Genomic DNA, 27,519 nt, shown 5'->3' with positions numbered 1-27,519 from the left:
GAGTTGATGAAATTTGGGTCTCTCATTAAAGTTCTAATTTGCGGTCCATCAAATACACCGGCTTTAATTTTTTCGTAACTAACTCGTGGAAATTTTTCACATATGTATTGGAAACAGTCACCTTGTAAATCTAAAGCTTTAACATACTGCTTCATAAGACCTAGTTTGATGTGTGGAGGTGGAAAAATTATTTTTTCTCTGTCAATTAAAGGTTGATTTATAACATTCTGTTCTCCAACATTTAAGGATATTCTAAGAGGCCAATGTTTCTGACTCCAGTGTTGGTTTCTAGCTCGACTATCCCAGAGGCATAGAAAACACGGAAACTTTGTATATCCTCTTTGAAAGCCAAGTAAAAAGTTCACCATTTTAAGATCCACACAGATGATTCAGTTATGGTCTGTATATTTTAATAACTTCAGAACCTTTTTAATGTCCTCATATGTTTCCTTTAAGTGGACTGAATAGTCAATAGGAATTGAGCGATATACATTCCCACTGTGTAGTAAGACACACTTGAGACTTCTGCTTGAACTGTCGATAAATAAACGCCACTCATTTGGATGATATTGTACAACACTCATTTCAGTTAGTAAACCTGACACGTTGTTACAGTAAACAAACCAACACTCGTGTTTAAAATATTGTACAAGATTATTTTCCCTGCTACGATAAAAAGTTTTCTTCGTATCTTGCTCCAGTAAGTTTTTTTCATTTAATCTTGAAGCTAACAATTCCGACGATTCCTTTGATAGGCCCAAATCTCTTACTAAGTCATTCAATTCCGCTTGAGTAAAACGTTGCGGTCCAGAACTAGAAATTAAATTTTCATTGTCTAAATCAACATCAGGGTCTTGCTCCTCAAGAACATCTGGCATATCCTGATCATGCTCGTTCTCAAGTAAAGGAAGTCCTTTATAAATTGGCACGGCTATTTCATTAGAATGAGCAACTGGCCGAATTGCTGAGTCGAGATTTAGATACACAATTTTTTTCTTATTCTTCTTATTATAACCAGAAGTCTGAACTAAACAAAAATAGCAATCATCTACGCGATTTTTCGGTTCACGTCAAATCATTGGAATGCCAAAAGCTAATTTTTGGCGTTTTCCCTTGCTCCACTGTCGTAAATTTTCTACACATGACTTACACACTTTATTTGGAGCCCATTACTTGTCCTGATCTGCAATTTTTACGTCAAAGTATGCACAAGTACACTTTCTTAATGAAATAAGTGATATTTGTCCTTTGACTGGGAACAGTAAAGCTCCCACAAATGTAGCAGAAGGAATCTACACTATTGACACAATTTCGAGTAGTAGACATGATGTATTTTCTTCACTGCCGACTAACATGCAATTAACAAGACAAAAAAAACCAGAGACTTTATTGAAATGTTATAAGCGCTCATCATACTTTCACGATCGATTAACGATTGATTGATTTCGATCATTCTTTGTCCGCTATGACGCATATAGCATTCATTTGTTTTAGGCAGTTGTCATCGCCTACTTTTCATCACCTAAATATATTAGGTCGGTTATCGGCCTCTCTCGCATTCAAACAGCCAGTACGTGCTGTTGCAGGTTCTTACACATTTATTCATTCACTAACAAGCGAGAGCGGTGAGCGCCGATTCTGATCTGCACACTGCTTTGAATAATAGGCTATATCTTCGGGAATTTTTCGAATTTCTTGATAAAAAGTTAGGAACAGATTTTTAAAAGTACATACTTTCAGAAAATAATATTAAAAAATCGATTTTTTTGATCCTCTAAATAGTACTGCCTCCTTAAAACTATCAAAAACTTACAAATTAGCAAAAAGAAAATGCCATAGAGGAAAAACCTGACGTGATAGAGAAAAATGGGTTTGATATTTGAAATCAGCGCACCCAAATTAGTAAAAAACAAGTGTCAGATCATAATCAGCAGAAAAATTTTTTTTGTTGTTGGCCAGTGTAATCAACGTATATATATTTATCTGAACTAATATGACCTTATAAACAGATAAAAACACACTTGTTTTTATGATATCATCCTAATAACAGACAATCTTGAAGATCTAGAAGAAAGTTCAATCAGCTAAATGAAGCCTCCAGAGAAATCGGATTAAAAATAAATAGAGAAAAAACAAAAATAATGATGAATAAATATATTAACCATAGAACTGTCAAAGTTAAAAACCATGAAATAGAACAAGTTAATTCATATGTATGTTTGGGCCAATTGTTATCCTTTGAGGAGTGCCAAAAAAAAAAGGGATTGAACGAAGAATTCACCTTGGATGGATTATGGGAAAATGAGACATATTCAAGAAGAGAGATAAGTATGTTAAACAGCACGTGTCTGAAGCACCTAGAGGCTTTACTGTTTTGGATTTAGTGATAACTTCACAAGATGTAGTTGTTAATGAAGTGTTGATACTGCTGCCAGTTAGTGAGAGTGATCACGAGGTACTTGTTTGGGAAGTGATGACACAAGAAAAATTCACTCCCAAAAATGGATACATGTGGAAGTATAAAGCAGGTGATTATAGGAAGCTCTGTAGCATCAGTATGTTGGGTAGATGAGCTGGGTGGAAAAGATGTTGAAAATGCATGGAAACTCATAAGTATCTGACAAAAGCAATGTATGACTGCATACCGAGGGTTAAGCAATAAATAGAGTGGAAGTGAAATGGATGAACAGCGAAATCAAGCAAGCTGTGCTGGAAAAGAAAATGTTACGAAAGAGGTACAAGACAGTTGGTGGTGATCAGATCCATGAAGAGTATAAGGTGCAGGCTAGAAAGGTGACGAGCATGATAAAGAAAGAAAAGGTACAGTATAAGAGGAGACTGGCTGGTCAGGTCAAGGTTAACTCGAGGGAATTTTTCCGCAACATGGCAAGCAAAAAGAAGAATAATTATGGCAGACTAACATTGGTGGATAGTCATGGCAGCAGACTGACAGCTGCAAAGGATAAGTGGAATTACTGAACGAGCACCTTATCAGTGTATATTGGAGTTTCCCGGAACAATAATAATAATAATAATAATATCATACTGGTATAAATGATCTGGTATAATATATAGAAGAGAGTCAAGTATTAGGAGAATTGGAAGTGAAAGAAACAGAGGTGTATCAGATGTTTGTTGGGTCAGATGTGAATAAGGATGTGGGAATGGATGACATATCGCCATGTATTCTTAAGGAATGTGCACCACAGTTAGGTATACCCTTGACCTGATTATTTAATGAACGTCTTGCAGTGGGTAGTATTCCTAAGGAGTGGAAAGAGGGCAAAATAGTACCACTTCACAAGAATGGTTCTAAGACCATCTCCACCTATAGGCCAGTCTGTATAACTGCAGTTGTGGTCAAGGTGTTGGAGAGATTGATAAGGAATAGAATACAGAATTGAGTTGATGGACATAGCATTCTTTATGAAGGTCAGCAGGAATTTGTAAAGGGTAGATCCTGTTTCAGTAATTTACTTGTATTTTATGATAAGGTGATGAGTGTGTTAGATAAGAGAGAATCATATACAGTGATATTCCTAGCAAAAGCGTTTGATGGATTACCACATTATAAGTTGGTGTACAAGCTGCAGAGGATGGGAATAGACAGTATATTACAAACTCCATGGAGGTTGTAATAATAATAATTTTGTTGGTTGTAATTCTGCAGCTAACATCAGCAATACCCAACCTCCTGTCTTGTTCCTTCTATCCTCCCTGAAAATGAAATACCCTTTACATTCTATCCCTGTAACTATATCATTTTCAATCAGTCAGGTCTCAGTGATGCTTATAATTTTTGGCCAAGTAGGGCTTATCAATGCCAAAAACTCCTCACCTTATTACTGATATTTCTTGCATTTGTGTACATGCATTTCAATTCCCTTTATATGCATAGTACCCCTTGTGTGATGTCATTACCAAGCCATTTAAATTGGAGACTTGTGAAATCCCACTCGACATTGCATAATCATTACTGTACCCATGCTCGTTTATCAGGGATGGCCAGAGACATGCTTAATTTCATTCTCCCTAATATCTCCAGTTTCTCTGGTTTTGCACTACCACATTCTCACTAAACAAAACTTTCTCCAAACATCTAACTCCAAAACCAAATAAATGCAGTCCATCAGGCATATACTAGTCCTTTCATCCATCAAACTCACTCCATACATACATAAATTGCACACCATTCCTCCTGCACAATCTTCTCATTGACACTCATGAGACTGAGGCAGCAGACTCACAATCTTTACTTTCTTGCTCTTCATTTTTGCTTCCAATAACAACTCTTTCATATCTTCTCTCGTTGCATATTTCTCACCTTTCAAATCATTTGTGCCAGCCAATACAATCAACTCGTTCACTCCATTCTTCTGCACACTTACAGCATTACTAACATTCTTTATCTTTGCACCTGGAAAACATGATCATCACTTTCTTATTAATTGCACCTCTTATCATTGAATCCCCATACAATACTATCTCTGTTGTTGTTTCCCCAATTTCTCACACTTTTATGCTTTTCCCATTCACTCTTTATTTCATGCTCCATTCTTCCATAACACTTGCCAATCATTTCTCCAGTCGCTTGAGCTCACGTTTTTGTCCTATGAGGGAGTCCATGTAAGCATGCAATTTCTTTCCATGCTAGCATCTCATCATCCACATTACTTTCAATCACTTCACTCACTGCTTCCACTACTGGATTCTGCATGACACCTTGACAATTCTGCCTTATATCTTTATTATCAGTCACTTCATTCTTTTGCGACTTGTCTTTCTTATATTCATTTACAAAACATTTACAACAAATATTCTGTCCATTCTCACCTTGTACCACAAACCAATTCAAATTCCTGAAGCTCCAGCAATGAATACATCAAATACACAATACATCGAACTAAATAACACACATTGATAATGGCCAACATCGATGTCTTCATCACCATTTTTCTCACGCGTATCAGTGCCATAACAAAAAATGATTTTCAAAAGAATATTACTTAATAACAGATAACTAAAACAACATGACTTAACTACAGTCAAAAATAAAAAAATACCACCAAATATATACCAGCAAAGGTTGGTCGATTGATAGAGCCTCTGCTACTAATGGCTCACGCAAAAAGTTAAGCAGCGTTTGAGCGCGGTTAGTAGTTGGAAGGGGCTCAATCATTCGATGCTGTTGACACACTCTCCCTTGATGAGTCTTTGGACTGCCTGGAGGTGTCACATAATAATAATAATAATAATAATATATAATCATTTAATTAATATCTACTAAAAAATAAGAACTTAGCTGAACAATACATTTACTATTCAGCTAAGAAGATATTATTAAGATGTTAATAAGATATTATTATTATTATTATTACGGGTAACTCCATAGAGTCAGTAGACTCAACGAAGGAGACCCAAACTAGCAAAACAATATCTGTCATATCTCTTCTTGAATTCATTTACAGACGAAGAACTAACAACTAAGTCAGGCAATGAATTCCACTCATTCACCACCCTCCAGGCAAAAAACCTTGTTCTCACACCCTTGTTAACCACACTCTTCTTTAATTTCCAGGGATGACCTCTTGTTTTTCCATCACTATCACACAGCTGAAACATTTCCCCTGCATCAAACTCAGGTCTGGTCACCAAGGCTTTATAAAGGGAAATAATAACCTCTTTATCTCTGGATGTCAGTGTGTTCCTCAACAACCAAGTAATCCTATGTGCAATCTTGGACACCTTAGCAATGTATCCCCTGAACTTCATCTCCCTATCTACCAACACTCCTAAGTCCCTAGCCTCATCAATCTCTTGGAGTACTGTTCCATCAATGTAGTACCCAGCTGGTAATCTTTTAATCCCAAAATGCATAACTTTACACTATTCCACATTGAACTGACATCCATTACCTTTTGCCCATTTTACCAGCTTATTTAAATCATCCTGCAAATTTCAACATCAGCTTGATTTTTTATTGCGCCCAACTTTGCATCATCAGCAAACAACTGAATATCTCCCTTTAAGCCATTTCCTATATCATTTATATACAAATTAACCAACAATGGCCCACGCATAGAGCCCTGAGGCACACCACTGGTCACCTGCCTCATCCTGGACTCGGCTCCTCCATACACCACCTTCTGATATCTCTCTCTCTGAGCCATTCTCCTATCCATAACACCAATTTAGTATCCATTCTCGTCTGGTCCAATCTGCATAACAGTGTTCCATGGGGAATCCTGTCAAAAGCCTTAGCAAAATCCAGAAGTATCACTGTGTAGCCAGTTCCTTTGTCCAACTCAGATGTCATTCTATTATAAAAAGTTAATAGATTGCTAAGGTAGGATCTACCTTTAACAAAACCATGTTGACCTCTATAGAGTATCATATCCTGATCCACCCATTCTTGAATTTTGTCTTTAACCAACTTTTCCAATACTTTTACCACTACTCCTGAGATGATGATTAGTCTGTAATTAACTACCGCAGTTTTAGAGCCACCTTTATACAAAGGAACCACTTTGCCTAACTTCCATTCCCTAGGGAACCATACCAGAGTTCAAACTTAAGTTAAATATCCAAGTAAGAGGGGGTTGATAATTCCTTTGCACATTCACACAACACCTAAACTGATATTCCATCTAAACCTATAGCGGTGTTTGCATTTAAATTTTGCAATATATTAAATACCTCTGATTTCTTAACTTCAATTCTCACACTAGTTATTGCTACAGGTACAGAGATATCCTCACTTGGGTGATAGACTTTTGAAAAGTGATCACTCAGTAACTCGACTATTATATCTGATTTTGTCACCTCAATACCATCAGCACCCACTAAAGTTATCCTTCCAAAGTCATTCTTCCTTTTACTTGCCACATAGCAGAAGAACTCTTTGGGATTACCCTTGATCTCATTGGCTAAGGTCTTCTCATAATCTGATTTGGCTTTTCTTACTAAGCTAGCAACCTTCCTAGCTTGAGCCTTGTACTGCTCATGGGTGTACTGATCGCATTTCTCCTTGTACATTCTCCATAATATTTTCTTTTTTTTGCAGATCAAGCTTGATACTACTGGTCATCCATCTAACGCCTACCTTGTTTGTCTTCCTGACCATGGGGACACAATATGATATTGCTTTCCTCAGATACCCACTGATTTTATCCCATGCACTGCTAACAACTTTTCCCCTGCAATATGTTCTGCCATGGGATGGCTGCAAGCTCACTCCAAAGCTTGTTATAATTGCCTAACCTGTAGTTCCATATATACCCCTTCTTAACAGATACAAGAAAATATTAAGAAAGTATTAACAAGAAGATAGCATTGTTTGCAAACAATTATATCTGATTACTTTTTAATGTTTACATTCTTATTTATTTATTTACTTAGCATATGGGAGAAATACAAGAATTATTGAGCAAAACTATATATAGACTCAGTTCAGTTCAGTTAACTAGTCAACAGCACTCTGGAAGTAAATGCAAATTCCTGAAGCCTCCAGGAAAAGAGTGTATGGGGACAGTCATTAGCACCACACATGTAAAAAGTGAAAACTGACTGTGAAATTCTCCACATATGTACTAAGTGGGCACAGCAGCCTTGTCCAGTCCTAAATCTGTTTAGATGACTCCAGAGGTGTCGAGATAGATTGAATCCTGGTGGTTCAATGGTTGGATCTGTGATTAGTACTTGTTTGCAGTTTATTCCAGAGTCTTCTCCACCAGTTCTGGAGGCCACCATCTGGTAATGTCACAAGTCATATAGGAGATCTGGAGGCAAGGTTGCATGCTGGAGGTGAAGATATATCTTGATGAATAGAGAGATACATGTTATTTCTGATTTTCTTTATTTCTTTGATAAAGAAATAAAGAAAATCAGAAAAAATAAAATCTTCTTCTCTTCTGAAGCATGGAGGAGTGGTGTGGGAAAGAAAAGGTAACCATGGAAGAGGAGTAGATCGTAAGATACCAGAAATGCTTCTCATTGTTATGTTCTACAAGAGTTGTGTGGTGACTGGCTCCAAACTGGCAAACAATTCCCTGTTCTACAACAGGGAAGACTAGAGCTAGGGCTGCTATTCCAAGAGATGAGGCATTACAACCTCAATTGTGCCTGTCAGCTTGTTTATGATGTTGTTGCTGACAGATATCTTTAACTTAGTTTTTTCCTAATGTTTTTTAGTAAATTAAACTACAGTCAAATGTGACAACAAGGTAACAAGAGTTTACTTTCATGGATTAGAGTCCTGTTACATAAGTTTATTTTTTTAGTTTTTTATGAGCCTTGTGGTTGTTTATGTGAAAGCAGAAACAACAGTTTAGCTGGAATTAGGAGATAGTTCCCCAACATTCAAAAATAGTGAGCACAGATCTTTGCTGAGTGTTTACTCAAAGCCTTGGAAGGTACTGGCTTGGGTAGCATTAGCTATGTCAACAGCATAGATAAACTTTCGAGTTGTTGAAGGGTTTCGCTTGTGCACAGGTGGAGAAAATTGGGGAGAGGGCAGATCCTTGTGTAATCAATCCTGTAAGATAAATGTTTTGCTTTTTTGTGAATTCAGATGAACCTTTAGTCCTATTGGAGAGCATCTGTTCTAATAATTTTAGTGTTTTATGGCAGTTGATCATTTTAGCTGCTTTCTACAGAAACACTTTCTTCCATAAGGTGTCATAAGCTGATGTTAAATCTGTGAAGACAGTACCCATTTTTAAACCTTTTTGATATCCAGCTTCTATATGGTTTGAGAGAGCTAGGACCTGAATGCAGCAGCTTCTGCCAGGCCTAAACCCAGCCTGTTCACTGGGTAAGATGGCTTCTATTTTTAAAGAAATTCTAGAGAGGATAATCCAAAGTTTGTAAGGAGTGCAGAGTAATGCTATAGGCTGGTAGTTACTAGGCCATCTGTTAACTTATTAGGATTTGGCAGGGATATTATTTTTGATTCATGCCAAAGTTTTGGGAGACATTCATCATTTATTATTGTGGGCAAGAAATCAGATAGCCAGAATTTTGCTCTTGGGTCAATGTGAATAAGAAAGTCAGGAAAGATGGCATCAACTAATAATTTTTAGTGTTTGCATGTGCCCTGAGCACAATCATAATTGGCAAAAGTAACAGAAGTGCAATAGCACTTCTGTTACTTTTGCCAATTGATCTAGGAGTAAGAAAATGTAAAAAAATATGAAGGTGGATAAAGTTCAACAGCCATTACACATGATCATAATCTTGCACCATCAATAGTGAATAAGAATTATATTTTAAACTGGACTGCTTTTGAATTACTGCTGAAAGGAAAGCTGCTACATGGTGCATTATATCTTTTAATTGAGGGTGTTCTGATGCTGGACTTGTCTATACATTTTCATAACACAATAGAAAAAGGTATCACTATTTTCTATTTAAGTTCGTTCTTTTTTTAACTAATGAATCCAAGCTTCCCCAAAGTTACTAATAAAACAGATTTCAATCTAAGTCTTTTCAACCAGTCTTCACAGATGCATGTGCACATATACTTGGAAGTAGGGGGAGGGGAGATAGAGATTCTATAAAACAGGATTCTAGAATTATCACTTACCAGAGTATCTTTCTTCAGAGATTCATCTTTGAGTTTGTCATCATATAATTCACTCACAGATAAACGTTCTGGAAGAGCACTCTGTTCAAGATTCACCCATTCAAGTTGTGATGGATGGCCTGCACTGTTAATATCTGTTCCTCCACAGGATGATTCATGCTTCTGACATGAAATACAAGAGAACAGTTTATTACAACCTATTTATTTTTTCATCCTTTTAAAAAACAGTCATTTATAAAATCGAATTTTTCTAAATTACTATAGCTGTATTTTCATGAATAAAAATACAGCCAACCACTCTTTTAGCATAGAGAACTCCAGGGACCAGAATAGTCTAATTATAGTATAGTCTGCCTATAGTAAGTTTCTTTCACAATAGCATCACACCGATAGATTTTAAACAGGGCCTTTTTTATAATTTCTAAGAGTTTTCTATAGCAGTATTTGGAAAGTCAACTTATAAAACATTCTTGTCTTATAATAAACTTTACAATAAAATTATTATTCATCATTTTTTTTTTATTTACTTAAATATCTCAAGAATATTATATGATGAACTTTTTAACATATGAAATTAAACTAAAACACAATTTGACTTTAAAATAATTATGCCAAATCCACTGCCACAACTCTGGTCACTGGTTCACCAGACTAGCTGACCAAGCCTTGGGCATTTTGCTCAGAATCACATAGAATTCTTTCTTTGAGGTTTACATAGTGATCAGTAATCATTATGAATAATTATGAAGACACACTACCATGTTTAGGAACTTACTTTAATTAAGTTAAAATAAAATTTCATGTTTCAACCTTTATATCTAGGCAATTGTCAGGAATACACACACACACACACACACACACACACACACACAATTAAAGAAATTTAATGACAGGAAGCCAAGATATATCAAAATAGAAAAAACTATTTATTATTTGAACACACAACTAATTTCATCTTCTTAGAGGATCTCATTGGGTGCATAACATGAAAAAAAAAAAAAAATATATATATATACACACATTACAAGAGAACAGCAGCTATAAATTAACTTGCAAACCTATTGCTAACATTCGAAGGCATTCTGGATGCTATAGTATTGTTGGTCATGTTCATGTGGGTATAATCTCGTGTACACCAAGGCTGCATAGCTGAAGCGTGATAATCAAATAGGAGGTTATTATTATTATTATGTGACACCTCCAGGGTGTCCAAAGACACATCGAGGGAGAGTGTGCCAACACCATTGAACGATTGGTTCCCTTCTAACTGCTAACCGCACTCAAACTTGCTTAAGTTTTTGCGAGCGATTAATAGCAGAGGCTCTACCAATCGACCAAGGTTAGTTGGACTTAAGAGTTAGGACTTAAATCAACTGGATTGAGAACAATTTCTGTTCATTCCAGAATTCTTCTCTCCAATTCATCGTATCATCTAAAAATGTGTACTGATTTTTACTATTATTACGTGACACTTCAGGGAGTCCAAGGACTCATCGTGGGAGGCACCTACTCTAAAGCTCTCTGTCTCCACCACTCAATCCACCAACTACAATGAACTGCAACTAACTACACCAACACCATCTACCGCACACCACCACCACTATTATTTTCACAGACAATCACAAATATCCATGTCCATGGCAGGATTCAAACCCATAGCCGGCTGGATACACTAACCACTCAGCCAACTAGGCCGGCAATTTGTTCCAGATCACTGGATGAATTGATGGAATCTTCGTCGTCAGGATGAACAGAATTAAGAATGTGATTAGATATTAGATAGTACGCTGGCTCTAGCCACATGTGATGCCTCTCACATGTTCTTTTATGTGCAACTGAATGGATTTCTCCATCTTACCAAAATAGGGAACAATGCAGTTAAACCAAAGACAATAAACTCCTAGATAATTTAGGCTGTCATGTTTTTTGATTTAGGTGTACTGAGTAAGGAATGAAGTTTGGATACAGTAGTAAAAGAAGTGTGAATTTTAAATTTCTTGAGAATTTTAGTTAACTTTTGTGAAACTAAACTGAAATACGATAGATATATAAAGCCTTTTACATTAGTACTGTCTTCAGTGCAGTGAGCAGGTGAATTAAAATGTAGCTTACAAACAGTTTAGGATAACCATTTTTCTGAAAGATTGCAAGAAGAAAGTGTAGTGCTTTGGTGATCTCTTCTTCTTCACTGAGCGAGCACCTTCACTTAATGTATGAAGGTGTGTTGAGAGTTCTCGTAATTCTCGAATTTTCTTCAAAACCTGTGACATGTCTTCTTATATATCCTAAAATAAAAAGAATAAATTATTACAATTTGATGAAACATGGGGATTAAAATGTTTTAAGATATGTTCTTTCTTGTGGTTATATCAGTTGCTTTAATTTCACTTTAATAGAGATCTTCAGTTTTTCCTCACACATGAGTGAGTTTGACATCCAGGAACGAGAGAGAACCATTAACTTTCAATTCTGGGGTAAACTGCAGTCTTGGAAATTGATTGTTGCGATGGCTCATAGGACCTCCTTTAAAGAATCTGGTCCATGGCTCCAAATTAAGAAAACATTATCAATCAATATACCTTTTCCATAACCGTGGATAAAAGTTTCTAACATAGAAGATAATGACTTGCCCATGGCTAAGTCAAAGTTCCGTTTATAAACAGAAAAAGTTTTAAAAAATTTAACAGGCTTGACTGCCTCCTTTCTCAAGAATTCTGAACACTTTGTTTCAATTGTTAAAGGCAGTGCATCTTCAAAAAGATGAAATTATGACAAGTTTCAATGTTATTTCCTTCTTTACCAATGTGCCTAAGAAGAGATTTTAATTCTTGTAATAGATAAGTTATCAAAAAAGTTATGTCACTTCTGACCTGTTACATAAATTCTGGTTCCTTTCTTTTTAAAAAATACTCTTTTTACAAACAGAATTTCGGCTTGATGGGCAATCCATTACCTCCTATATTAGCAAATTGATTAACATAGAATGTTAATAAATAAATAAAACCTTTAAGGAAAAAGGAATCAATTCCTTTCCATTAAAGCCAAAGTTATGGAAAAGGTATATTGATGATGACTTCTTAATTTGGAGCCATGAACCAGACTCTTTTAGTATAAAGAATCTGGTATATAATACTAACCTCACACCAACAGATAGCTTCATGCACAATCCCATCATTATCCGCCTCAAAAACTTGGCATTATCTCTACATTAGATAAACATGCTTGCTCCCTACTCTGTGAAGAAGAGAATAAAAACAAAGAACTTTTCAGTTCTTTGTTCATATCAGTTAGTACAACCTTTCAAGAAAATGGTTATTCTAAACAGACAGACAACTACTATTTAATTCGACCAGAGAATTGGAAAAGGTGGAAAAACGTTTGACTAAACTTAGAGATGATAAGAAAAGGGATCAGAACAAGAACAGGCAGGTAAGTACTGAAGTTGGTAATCAATACTAATAACAACAAGGTAAGTCAGTTAAAATCTAAGAAAAAAGAGGTGATATGGTGACTCAATCTTAAAATTTATGCTTGCAGAGGAAGTCACCACTTCTAGTTTCCTGGAGACAAAAATTAAAAATATGACAAATGTAACTGAACAGCAAAAAAAGAAAAGTAAAAGAGATGGTAGTTCTGGAAGGTATTAATAATTTAAGTAGTGACATATATAGCATGAGAGAAGATATGAAAAGTTTGTTGGAAGAAGTGAGAAAGAAATGTGAGAGAGTAAAAAGTGTAGGATTGTTACCCAGATATGACATCTAAGAAGGAGAAAGGCAATGATAGCAAATGATTTCACGTTGTTAAATCTGGAATGAAAGACTTAATTTGTCCTTAAGCATTTCATTCAGGATTTAACTGGGATGCAAAGTTTCCCAAAATAAATACTTGTAAATAGGTAAAATTCGAAGTTGTAAATATAGTAATAATGGTTCTTTTATGTATTTTGCTATGTATTATTTTATAAATGGTCCTGTAAATAACAGACAATAAACAAGATATTGTAAAAGTAATATTGTAACAGGAAAGTCAGAGCAAAGTGCAGACTTGTATAATCGGATTATAAACATGACCCCAGGCAGTAGCTATACGAGGTCCGAAGCACGTGCGAGATGTCCACGTGGAGATGCAACGGGGAGGAGAAAGTGCAGTGTGCAGAAAGGCTTGGGTGGCGTCTGCAATCGATAACTTAGTAGGGAGAGCAGAGCAGATGCGGAGGAATATAAAAGGTTTGGCGGCGCAAGCTCTCTCTCTCTCTCTCTCTCTTGTGGTCCTTTACTCGTGGCATTGTAGTCAAATAGATGTCGTTCGAGAGAGCGAAGGATGGTCAAGCAGCGACGATTAAGTAGCGGCCAAGTCCGAGCATTGTCATCGATGCAACGAAACAACCAGCGAACACAGAAATTTCATGCAGCTCCAGCCATACTACCTTTCTGTTAGAGGAATTTCGAGTATGAGGCAAAGAAGTGATTCGTGACCGAAAGGTCGAGACGGGGAACAACAGATCCCAGAACAAGGTAAACCCAAAGTAAGCCTGCAAGAAGATCAGATGAGAAGTGTCTCCTGAAAGATTGAACTGGTCGGTAATGTAAAGTTTTTATGTCCATTGTATTGTATTTTAAGGCCAGGGTGAGAGAAAGTGTTAAATTTCTTGTGATCAGACTTGTTGATAGAATTCAGGACTCTAATACCTAATCTTCTAGTAAGAACTTTGTGGCTCCAGAAGTGTGTGGTTTTAAGCATTGCCATTAGATTAATTTGATGTGTTATATCTTAATATTTGAGGAGAGAGTAAGATATTCATATACGTACTGTAATAAGTGAGAGGGATTAAGACAGCTTGGTTCTGCTAATGTCCCTTAATGTGAAATGCCGATTGTATTATTGATCTCGTCTGTTAGTAGCATTACTTATAGAGACTTTTCATTTAAAATTAGTTTTTTTGATTAATATGTACCATTATTTAGAATGAATAACCTTTCATGTTTTCTTTACCCAAAATATGTGTCTGATCTTTCAAGCCAATGCACCACTTGCTATGAATAGAACCTGTATAAGTTAAAGCACAGGAACTGGTTACGAACTGCAATATAAAAATAAGTATTGTAAGGGTTTGTTTGTATTAGATTGCTAAATCGTGTAATAGTCTGTGGGCTGACTCTCTGACAATATTAATTATATTGTATAGGAATTAGGATGGTGCAGCTAAACAAATAAATTTTCTTAATTCTGAAAAAGAGTTGACTTCAGATTTTCAGCCAGGGAGAATTTGGCTCTACCTTGGGGCAATCTCTTTGTCTGAAAGATTTGCACACGAGTTCGATTAAGAGTGAGGCCACAGAAAGGTTGGGAACTTTGATAGATAGCTGTATCTTAGGGATTGAGAAGTAAGGGAAGAACGAAGCTGAAATAACCCAAGGTGCAAAAAAATTTAGAATAAATAAATTAAAATAAGAACAGAACACAAAAATAAGAAAATATTACAATGTGCAGGCTGTGTAGAAGAAATGGATGCGAGTTTTTAGATGTGCAGAGTATGTTTCATGGCAGAAAAGACTTGTATAAGAAGTCTTTTCTGCCATGAAACATACGATGGCCTGCACTTGAATTCATTTGGCATCAGGAGCCTGGAAAAATTACTTCTTGGTATGATACCTAATGCAGAGAGTCAAGGAAACTAGATCATCAAGGAAACAATGGGAAAAATGTGTGTGAAAGTTCAGCTATGGGATGCAAACATGATAAAAGTATCAATATCTTCAAACATGGTTATGTATGTAGCAATGGGGTTAAAAAATATGCTTGAGTTCAGACCTTTTAAGTATGTCTGGGGAGGGAAAAGAGAAAATTCTAGAACAAGATCAAATAGATTGCATATCTAATTATAAGAATAGGCTAGGTGGTAATTTATTATGTTTATACAAAAATGCCAGGAGCATTAGAAACAAGGGGGTTGAGTTCGTTGCTTTATTGAATACGATGTGGCTTAAGATTGTTGCATTAGTGAAACCTGGTATAAGAATCATATATGGTAAGTGGGATCGAGTGTAATGGACATACCATTTTTAGGAATGCTAATGATATCAGATGAGATGACTTTAAGGTAGAAACATGGTAGAAACACAAGAAAACAATGATGATAACAATGTCTCATGTCACTCCCTGCAGTAAATAACACACCCTCTGCAACAGCTACCATACTGCAGACATACAAAAAACAATTAGTTTTATTATGTCCCTGTACAGAGACATTTGCAGGCTGTGTAATATATATCTCAAGAAATAGTGCAATTAGAGATAACTGGGATAAAATCGGCACTAACTAATGAATCACATGTCCTGTCCCACAGAAACTGCTATATAGACTCAAGCAAAACCATATGTTGCACTGGCAACACATGGTTTTGTTTAACACCATCCCGTCATGAATGTGTTAAAACTAAGAAATATATAGTGAATGCATTTCAGATATTATGGAATTCGGTTGAAGAGAATTACCATTTCAACTCAATTGTTGAAATGAGAGCTGACTCTATTGTCAGCTTGCTTTTGTCTTTGGATCACATGATCTTTTGTTAATACCACACTAATCGCATGCACGTCTTCATAGCTGCTCTATCTCTACTGCCCTACAATTGCTGTATTTTTCGCACTTGTCATTAGTCATTTGTGAAGGATTGTTCATTACGTATCTCAAGTCTTGTAAATTACTGGTAATTTTTGCTTGAAATAATGGGAAAGAAGATGATGCTATTTGGGTAGATGATTTTGACAATGCACAGAAGGGAAACGCTCTCGAGGCCAGAAGTGGTGATGGCAAATAGGAGCTTCTTGGTAAGTCTTACTCATTTTCAGTTTTTTTCTGAAAATTTTAGTTTCCGCAAATCCCCACATATATCTTGCACCACGATTTTTTTGCTTTAATTTTGGGAAAAAAATGCAAATGCGAGTTATATTTGAGTAAATAAGATAAATTTTTTAACATTCAAATGCATAAGTATGGATCATTGGTTAAAAACTGGATTTATAAAACGCACAAAAGAGAGTAATATAGCAGATACGAGTAGCTGTAAGCAAGAAGAAAACGTTGATATATTGTATCCCTCTCATTGATGATAAATTATTTAAATTAAGTAAAAATTTTGTTCTATTAAAAATAAATCTTTTTTTTTTTGTTTACATGTACATCAAAATTCAAATAAAATAGACATTTACAATGAAATATACTTTATTTATTATCGTTATTATTATTTTGATAAGGGGGTACTTGGTAATAATGAAAATTTAAAAAGGGTACATGGATATCTGAAGTTTGAGAAACACTGAGCTAAAGGAATGTTCAGCAGAATTGGATAGGCCTTTCATATGTTTGTATAACTTGAGTCTCAACTCAGCAACGAGAGCACAGGAATGGAAGGAATGTATGATAGTTCCATTGTACAAGGGTCATGCAAAAACCGATGTATGTCTAACTACCAACCCATCAGTATCTCTGGTGTGGTAGTGAAGATTTTAGAGAAGTTGGTAAGAACTCACATACAGAAATGGGCAAACAAACAGGCTATACTCTGCAAGGAGCAGAATGGGGTTTACTAAAGGAAGGTCATGTTTTAGCAATTTGCTCATATTTTATAACAATGTTATGGCCGAGTTGCATAAAGGGAATGTGAACAGAGATAGATATCAAAAAGTGGTATACACCAGGTGTGAATCTGCCAGATTTAAGGTGACCAGTGGTGTACCTCAGGATTCAGTACTTGGGCCATTATTGTTCAATCTGCACATTAATGACATCAGGCAGGGGTCTAACATCAGATGTGCAATTTTTTGCCGATGATGTGAAGATATGCAGGGCAATCAGGGATGCTACTGATATTCAGCACTTACAAAATGATTTGAATAGGCTGGAAGTTTGGGCAAACAAAAATGTCTGTCAGTTTAATGTTAGTAAGTGTAAAGTTATGCACTTTGGTATGATTAGAATTCCAGCGGCACATTATATTATAATTAGCAGGGTTATACTACAAGAAACTAAGGAGGCAAAGGATTTTGGTGTATTGGTGTATAGGAATTTGAAGTTCAAAGGTCACATAGCAAAAGTTGGAAATACAATGCAGAGGAGCTGTGGAAATGGTGCAAAGTTACAAATATTATATTCGGATTATGGGATTTAGATTATGAGGACAGATTGTTAGTATGTGTATTGCAGACTCTGGTTAATAGAAGAGAGGTGATATGGTAGAGGTCTATAAACTTTTGAATGGGTGTTATAGGATATCATCTGATGAAATTTTTCGTTATATGGAAGGTGGAGAGAGAGAACATGGGGGACATCCATGGAAGTTAAATTTATTTGCAGTCAAGAAAGGGGTAAGAGCTAGGTTTTTCTCCCAGAGAGCAGTGAGTGAATGAAATAGTTTGCCTTTAGGGGAGCGAATGCATCTAGTGTGAATGAATTTAAGGGAAGGTATGACAGCTGGTTTGAGTGATTTATAGCCCTCCCTTAATGCCTCCTTGACTTCCTGATAATAATAATAATCCACCTCCTTGCCATATTGAAGATAGGAATGATGTAAAAGCCTATATATCTCTACCATATATCAGCCCGTTTCTCCTAAGTTGGCTAAAGTTCTCAAGAAATTTAAAATCCAGACTTCTTTCACTCCTCTGCCCAAGCTTCGTTCCTTACTCAGCACACCTAAACAAAACCAAAATAGCTTAAAATATCTTGGTGTTTGCCATCTTTGGTGCAACTGCAACATGCCCTATTTTGGTCAGACTGAAAAATCCACTGAATTATATCTAGAAGAACATATGAGAGACATCACATATGGCAGAATTAGTCACTGCACTATCTAATCACATCCTTATTTCTGCTAACCCCTAATGATGAAAATTTTATCATCATCCAATGATCTGGAAAAAATCAGAGAACATCTTTATGTTGACTAACTTGAAAGAATTGTGGAATCTAAAGAAATTGTCCTCAATCAATTACATCTTAACATGAAACCATTCATGAGATCATGACCACATGTACATTCACAACAATAGTGTAATCTGGAATGCCTTCAAACATCAGTAATATGTTGCCGATTTAATTTATAGCTTTTCTCTTGCAATTTCTTGTATTTCTCTTTTCATGTAATGCACCCAATGAAGTCTTCTAAGAAGATGAAACTAGTTGTGCACTTTAATTAAATAAAAAATAAATTATATATATATATATATATATATATAAGGGGGACCGAAAAGTAATCAACTATTTTTAATAGTTCATTTTTAGCCGATTGTATTTTTTTAAATCACACATAAATTTGATTTTTATTTAAACATTAGAAATTTTTAAAAAAAAAATTTTTTTTTTTAAATTTCAGATTTTTTTTTTAATATGGCGGACTTTAAAGTTGAAGAGCAACATTTATGTCATTGTATGGTGTTTTTGTTTCACCAGGGAAAGGATGCTACCGAGACTACCAAAATCATTTGCTCAACTTATGGAGACATATTGAAGGTTAACAAATGTCAGCGATGGTTTAGGAGATTTGCAAAAAAAAATTTTGATCTCTCTGATCGTCCTCGATCTGGAAGACCTCTTACTCTAGATGACGATGCTCTTAAGACTCTTGCTGAATCAGATCCAAAACAAACCATACAAGAATTAGCAGAGAAACTTAATTCATCATGGTCAACAGTCCAAGAGCACTTACATAAGAGTGGCAAGGTTCTTAAACAGGGTGTATGGGTACCGCATGAACTGCAGACAACAAAATGACCCCTTTTTGGAACGAGTCGTAACTGGTGATGAAAAATGGGTGCTGTATAAGACTAAACGCAAAAAACAGTGACTTTCTCCAAATCAAATTCCAATTCCAACACCTTAAGATGGACTTCATCCACAAAAGGTTCTGTTGAGCGTTTGGTGGGATATTCATGGAATTCTTCATTACATTCATGGAATTATTCAACTCATGGAACAAGGTATCACACAGCAGCCATCTACTGTGTGATATCTAATCTACAATTAGAGCGACTACATCAAGCATTGTTAATCAAACGTCCTGCGCTTGTCAATCGAAAAGGGATAATTTTGCAGCAAGATAATGCAAAACCACATTCTGCAAGAATGACTCGAGAAAAAATTAGGCAGTTAGGATGGGAATTTCTACCGCATCCTCCATATTCGCCGGATATTGCCCCTAGTGACTATCTCACTTATTCAAGTACTTAGAACACAGCATAAGAAATAAAACCTTCCATTCGCAAGATGATGTACAAAGGAGTTTGATATCATTTTTTGCCTCCAAAGAAAAAACTTTTTTCAAAAAAAAAAAGGAATTCTAAACTTAGTAGATCGTTGGAATAAGGTTATAATTAACGATGGCAATTATATAACTGAATAATGTTAATTTTTTCTTTAATAAAATTTATATTAAAAATGTAGTTCAAAAAATTGATTATTTTCTGGTTTCCCCTTATATACACACACATACATAATTTATTATATTTATTCATTTTTATTATATATATAAATCTAAGGGGGGTGCTTAAGGGTCAAAGCTGTATAACTGAGAGGAGACCTCCACATAGCCTTTAAAGGAATGCGGAGAACCGACCAGGGCTTCTGACCTAATGTCCAATCCTCACCTTCTCGTGGTGCACCCTGTTGGGTATCTACTTTGATACTGAACGAACGAGGATGGGCTGGCAATTTGGGATTTAGCCGACCAAATTGTATTCTTATTGGTTAAACCAAAATAAAAAATGATGGTACAACATGACAAAATTTCATGCCGGCTGGGGCATCGCCCGGTTAAACAAGGCCCCCGTTGTTTTCGCCAGGGAACCAGGGCGAACAGCGAAAAGTCAGCTACTGGAACAAATCTGAAAACAAACCCCAACTCAACATCACCAGAGTTAAAGATCGGTACTATCAATGTAAGAAGCCTGAATGGCAAAGAAATGGAGCTAGCTGAGGAATTAGATAAGTACCAGATCGACATAATAGGGGTGACTGAAACAAAAAAGACCAAAACTGGTGAGATCTTTCTGAGCAATAATTACAAAATGGTATATTCAGGCAATGACAATCAAGGAAAAGAAGGAGTAGCCATAGTGTTCAACACAAAATACGAGGCTAATCTTCTTGAATGGCAGTCAGTCTCAAGTAGAGTAATGTGGGCAAATATGAGAATGGGGAACTGGACAATGAGACTTATTTGTGCCTATGGTCCCACAGAAGGTTCTACTAAGGTAGAAGTGGAGGAATTTTTTGAGGCTTTAGAAAAAGCAACTGACACAATGAAAAATGAAAAGTTGGTCCTTGTTGGGGATCTAAATAGTAGAGTAGGAAATGATTGTGAGACATACAAAAATATTTTGGGAAAATTTGGAGAAAAGAGCAAAGCTAATAATAATGGCAAATATCTGTTGGATTTCTGCTCAGGACATGGACTGGTTATTACTAACACCATGTTCCAACATAAAAATGTGCACAAATTCACATGGAGAGAAGAGGCTAGAAATAAGAAAAGTCTCATTGACTATGTTATTGTTGATAGTGATGTTTTCTCTCTGGTGCAGGACACCAGAGTGTACAGAGGATTTGAAATTGGAAGTGATCACTATTTAGTCTTGAGCAGGATAAAATTGAATTTCATATTGAAAAGAATAACATGTAAGAAAGTTTTAAAGCGAATAAAAGTTGAGCAGCTCTCAGATGTGAACTGTAGACTAAAATACAGAAATATTATTGAAAAGAAAATGAAAGAGTTTGAGAACAGGAATCAAACCTTGGAGATTCAGTGGCAAACTCTGAAGGAAACATTGATTGATTCTGCCAGAGAGGCATGTGGTGAGGTTGTGTGCAAGGATAAAAAAATCAGAACTCCCTGGTGGACACAGGAAGTTAAAGAGGCAGTGAAGGAAAAGAAGAAAGCATATCAAAAGTTCCTGGCAAATAAGTCAGTTTTTACTCTTACAGAATACAGAGACAAATGTAAGAAAGCTAAACAGTGTGTAAAACTAGCTAAACAAAAGTCATGGGAGGACTTTGGCAAGAATATAGAAAATAAATATCAAGAAGGTGGCAAAATATTCTGGAGGTTGTTGAAGAAGCTTAGGAATGGAGGAAAGAGTACTGTAAAAGGAGTTAGAGATGATAAAGGTGACATGAAAACGGGAGATAAAGATATCCTTGAAGTATGGAGTAATTACTTTGAAAAACTGCTAAATGAAACAAGCAGTGATGAAAGTACAGTGATAAAAAACACTGACCAGGCATGCAGTCAGGAATACATATCCATACTTGAAGTAGAAAAAGCCATCAAAGGCTTGAAATGTGGAAAGGCAGCAGGAGTAGATGATATTCGACCAGAAATGCTGAAGTATGGTGGTATAAGAGTCTTACAGTGGCTGCACTGCATAGTTCAGAAAGCCTGGACAGAGGGACGAATTCCCGATGATTGGAGTAGAGCTCTCATAGTACCCATATATAAAAAGGGAAATAAAACTGAATGTGAGAATTACAGAGGTATTTCACTACTGAGTGTTCCTGGCAAGATCTATGCAAGTATACTTGAGAAACGGTTGAGAAGAATTGTGGAAGAAAAGCTTGGTGAAGAACAAGCTGGATTCAGGCCAAATAGAGGCTGTCAGGATCAGATCTTCACTTTACGACAAATAGTCGAGAAAGCATGGGAATATAACAAAGATCTGTATTTAAGTTTTGTCGATTTGGAGAAGGCATATGACAAGGTGCCAAGAGAGAAGCTATTCAATACGCTGCAGTTATATGGTGTCAATGGGGCATTATATCAAGCAATACTTAGTCTTTATTTGAGTTGTGAGTCAGCAGTTAGAATTGAAGGAAGTACAGGAAGATGGTTTAATGTTAAATCTGGTGTGAGACAAGGATGTACATTATCCCCTCTGTTATTCATTATCTATATGGATCACATTATGAAGGAATGTGGTATTAAACCTGATATCAAAATTGGAGATGTTAATGTCAGCTCTTTGCTTTATGCGGATGATGTTATACTTCTAAATAAATCCGCTACAAGTCTGCAAGATTCTCTGACTAAATTGAATAGCTGTTGTAATAGATATGGTATGAAGGTCAGCATTAAAAAGACAAAGACAATGAAAATAGGCAGAATCATTGAAAATGTCAACTGTGTTGTGAATGGAGAACCTGTGGAACAAGTAAAACATTTCAGCTACTTAGGCACAATTTTTACTGAAGATGGTAAACTAAATATAGAAATAGACAACAGAATCAGCAAAGCTGGTATCGTGGGAAGTCAATTGAATAAATTCATATGGAATAAGAAAGAAATTAGTCGGAACACTAAATTAGCTGTATACAAGACTGTGTTCAAACCAATTTTAACTTATGGATCTGAGAGCTGGGTCAGAAGTAAAACACTTGACCAAAGACTAGAGACTGCAGATATGAGAGTCCTGAGGAAGATTAGAGGCATGAACAGATGGCATCAATGGCAATATCATATTAAAAATGAGGATATTAGGAAAGAACTTGACATTGTCAGCATCCAGGAATGCGTTAGCAGAGCTAATCTCAGATGGTATGGTCACTTAAATAGAATGGGAGAGGAAAGATTAGCAAAACAAGTGTTCTCTGCCAGGTTGGCAGGAAAACGACCCAGAGGAAGACCAAGATATAGGTGGATTGATACGGTACAAAGTGCCTTAGACGATAGAAATATAAGATCTGATAATGTTGGAGTCTTGACAAGTAACAGACTGATCTGGAGGAAAATTGTAGATAGGAAGTTAGTAATGATGTAATTTTTTCATGTAGTACTGTCATATCCTGTACACCCCTTGAGGGTACATGGCAGGAATTTGATGATGATGATGATGATGATAAATCTAAGGATTTTAAGAATTGCTAGGATATAACAATAGTTGTGACAATGATGAAAAGGAGGATGTTAAAATGAAGAGGTAGCAGTTCTATTGTAAAAGACTAGACTACTGTGCAGATTTAGTGTTCATCTATTTTGAGGTTATGGAATGAATTTAGTAATTTTGATATATATAGTAATTCTAATATATATATTTACTTCTTTATTTTAAGTAATCCAGTGACACTGCTCTAGAGATCAAACATGGAACTTTTTCAGGCCATTTCATGCCTCCAAATAAGTGGGACAGTGGTCTCTCATTGGGCAATGAAATTCATCTCTCATCTAAAGACACTAGCAAATGCCCATGAGCATGGCACAATTCAAACCCTTTTGGTTGAAGAGTGAATATGCTAACCACTCAGCCAACCAGACTGGCTAGCCACTATTTAGGTATACTCTCCTAAATGGGTTCTCTTATTCAGAGAACCCATTTCTGTCAGCTTCACTGTAAACATAAAGCTATAAACCTAAAAATTATCTTCTTACTTTTCAATGATCCATATTAAACAAATAGAGATTTGAGATTGAGGTTAAAACAGATGAAATTCTGTTGAAGTTCTATATGTTTCTGGTTCTATTGCCCACAAGTCAAAAGTGCAGTGCGCTTATACTGCAAGCTAGACTCAAATACCAAATGGTTAGTAAAATATCTAAAAATGTCTTATGGACATAATAATACAATAACCTACTTGAATATGGAAACATTATATCATGTACATCTTAACAAGACATTTCATACAAATAGAATAAAATAAAGATCACATTGCAGTTTTGATATAATTACCTTTAACCAAAGAACAGCAAATAATATAAACAAATTGCATTCATGCATGCAAAATGAATTTTTCACATAAGATCATTTCAATAGTGGTGGGAGGAGAGGGTGGAGAAAGAGAGACTATTCCCTGAGATTTTCCTAATATGGTCCACATTGAGCAAAATTTTCAAATGCAAATATTTTCTTAAAAGATAACACAAAATAAATTACATATTCAATAAATGCTATTAGAAATCACATATTTTAATTTAAAACCTTGTTAGAAGCTTACCAGAATCTCTCCTCTTGGAAATTTTAGTCCACATTGCAAGCACGCAATTTCTGTCATGGAACATTCTGTTTTCTGATGCATGTCTAGATGCATCCGTTTTATCTCAACATTACAGCCTGGACATGTGAGAAATGCATATTCACAAGACTGCTCATGACTCTGTTGCAAATTCAAAAAAAAATAATAATAAATAAAAATAAATAAAATAAAATAAATAATATTAAATAAAAATAAATAAATTCTGTCAGGCTGGTTAGCCAAGTAGTTAACATATCTGCTCCCCAACCAAGGGAGATGAATTTCATCAGCTCATGTGAGAATAATGTTCTACTTAATGGAAGCCTCAAATAACTTCAGAAAGTTCTACAAGTTTTCCAGACTATTTAAAAATAAATAAATAAAGTGATAAATAAATATATATATAAAAATGGAGAAAAAATCTGACAAATTATAACTACCACTGGGTTAAATCAACTAGTTTTGCCACATGTTAGTGGCTTCCTCTGGGTTAGGAAGAACAAAAAAATACAATAAGCAGTAAACATGAACCATTACATAACTAAAACTGAACATGCAGGAACTGTTACACAAAACTAAAATGGAGCGTGGAAGATGGGATGGATTAGTCATTGTTCATAAGGCATGATAGTTGGCAGACAAGTTCAAAAAGTTAATAGAGAAAATAAACTTAACCTATCCAGAGCAATAATATACATGGGTGGTCTGAAATATTCTTGGCCTAACAATGAAAAAAATAAATTTATAATTTCAAAATTATTTTTATTTTTCAATATAATTTCCCTTAAGACTAATATATTTATTCCAGCGATGCTCCACGCCATTATCCCGTCCTTGCAGTGGTTCTCAGTAAGATCTGCAAAATACCCCTTTATAGCTACAATCACCTCTTGATTCAAAGAAAAACGCTGACCAGCGAGGAAGAGTTTTAGTTTTGGGAAGAGAGAGAAGTCAGAGGGAGCCAAATCTGGGGAATAGGGTGGATGTTCCAACAATGCATGGTGCAGTCCATTAATTTTCCCATTGCCAAAACACCTTTGTGGGCAGGTGCATTGTCCTGATGAAAGATGATTTTTTTCTTCTGCAAACCGGGTCTTTTCTCATGAATTTTTTTGTCTAGTCTGGTTAAAAGATTGGAATAATGTTCCCCAGTTATTGTTTTACCCTTTTCAAGATAATTAATAAACAAAATCCCTTTAACATACCAAAATGTTCCGTTATTGTTTTACCAAATTTTAATACTTCCAATATTTCGTCTCCGTCACAGAGACATCTTCGGGGATTACAAAAACTTTTTGTAACAACACACACAAATACAATACAGAGTGAAATTAAAGTCCTATCTAGGTGCTGTGCCCTCTATGGGCATTTGCAGGTGGCCTGGATGTAAAAAGGAATCTCTGATAATTAAAGTTTCCCAAAATCTTTCCCAAAGATTCAAAGAATAGCCTATCTTTTTTGAATTTACTATGGTGGAGCATGGTAGTTTTTTTCCAGGAGATCCTGTGGGATGTATACAAAACATGGTCAGAAAGGCCAGATTGACCATAATCGTGTTTGCAGATGTAAGAACTGTGTTCTTCTAACCGGATGGATGCTGACTTGCCTGTTTGTCCGAAGTAGGCAAGTTTACAGGAACAAGGTACTCTATATACACCAGGAACTGAAAGAGGAAGGAGTTGGTCTTTAGTGGAGTGGATAAGAGTAGCAAGTTTACGGTGGGGCTTAAAAGCTGTATGTCAGAGTTTTTGAAGTATTAAAATTTGTTTTAATCCTTTCTCAGTGCTGTTAATATTCCATTAAACCTCTAACATGAATTCTTCATGGCACCTAAGCCTCAACACACGTTTATTGTTTTACCCTTTTTAAGATAATTAATAAACAAAATCCCTTTAGCATCCCCAAACACCAATGCCATGACCTTGTCTTCTTTGGTGCTGAACAACTGGCTTCTGTCCACTGTTTTGACTGCTGCTTGGATTCTGGTGTGTACTGGTGAATCCAAGTCTCATCCATAGTAATAAATCGACACACAAAATCAGTTTTATTCTTGTTAAAATGCTCCAAGCACTGTTCAGAGATTTTCATGCGAGTGCATTTTTGATCTGTATGGCACTCATCTTGCAAAAAGCTTTTTCATTTGCATTTCTTCATGCAAAATGTATCCTATCCTTTTGAAATGCCTATAGTCTCAGAAATTTCACACAATTTCACTCGCAGATCATCCAATACCATATGGTGCACTGATCAATGATTTCTGGTGTGGTTACACTTTTTGGACATCCTTCATGTGGATCATCTTCAAGGCTGGTATGGCTGCGTTTAAACTCGGCAGCCCATTTTTTAATTGTCGAAAACGAAGGAGAAGAGTGCCCATAAACTTTTATGAACTTCAAATGAATTTCTTTTGGCATTAAACCTTCTTTTACAAAGAATTTTATAACTGCAAGATACTCAATTTTATCCATTTCAAGGGATACAGACAACACTTTGGCTTCCGAGAGCTATATAAAAAAAACTACTTGATAGAATGACATGCAATTTCACATCAATGCTTATGACAGATGTACCAACTTAAAAAAAAAAAAAAAAAAAAACTTGCTGATAGTGTTGCCATTTATGGTTGAGGCCGAGAACTTTTCAGACCACCCATGTACTATAGGTTTGGAGGGAGAAAAAATTTCATCACAATATGGGAATGTCATGTCATGTCATCTTCTTTATACCCTCTTTTACCTTGGGGTGTCGAGGGTTTATTAATCACCGGACCTCAATCTGTTCACAGGATAAGGTGGTCAGCCCTATACCCCAGTATATCCTATGGCCTGTAGTGTTGAGTTCTCAAGGCCGCTTTGCGGGATGAAAAACCCCAGAATAAACTGGAAAAACCCTGCTGTCTATGCCCAACACTGGCTAACTTGGCTATGGCTGAGGA

At 35.8% G+C, this 27,519-nt stretch overlaps 1 protein-coding gene across 2 annotated transcripts in view; it reads right to left on the bottom strand.

The window, feature by feature from the left end:
- LOC150106098 (uncharacterized) overlaps nucleotides 1-27,519 on the bottom strand; it is a 184,248-nt gene that overhangs the window by 43,349 nt on the left and 113,380 nt on the right. The window contains exons 6-7 of one of the 2 annotated variants that reach the window (XM_090393843.1): nucleotides 24,567-24,725; nucleotides 9,584-9,745 (exon numbers count right to left, since the gene is read on the bottom strand). In XM_090393843.1, coding sequence (XP_090249969.1) covers nucleotides 9,584-9,745; nucleotides 24,567-24,725 — 321 coding nt within the window. The remainder of the gene's footprint in view (nucleotides 1-9,583; nucleotides 9,746-24,566; nucleotides 24,726-27,519) is intronic. The other variant, XM_090393844.1, reaches the window with a different exon arrangement.

This window comes from Typopeltis vanoorti, chromosome 6 (genome assembly GCF_054136105.1).
Source record: "Typopeltis vanoorti isolate ZY-2024b chromosome 6, IOZ_Tvanoo_1.0, whole genome shotgun sequence".
Lineage (NCBI taxonomy): Eukaryota > Metazoa > Arthropoda > Arachnida > Uropygi > Thelyphonidae > Typopeltis > Typopeltis vanoorti.
The sequence above is the reverse complement of the archived record's forward strand: the minus strand, read 5'-3'. Positions and strand labels throughout refer to the sequence as shown.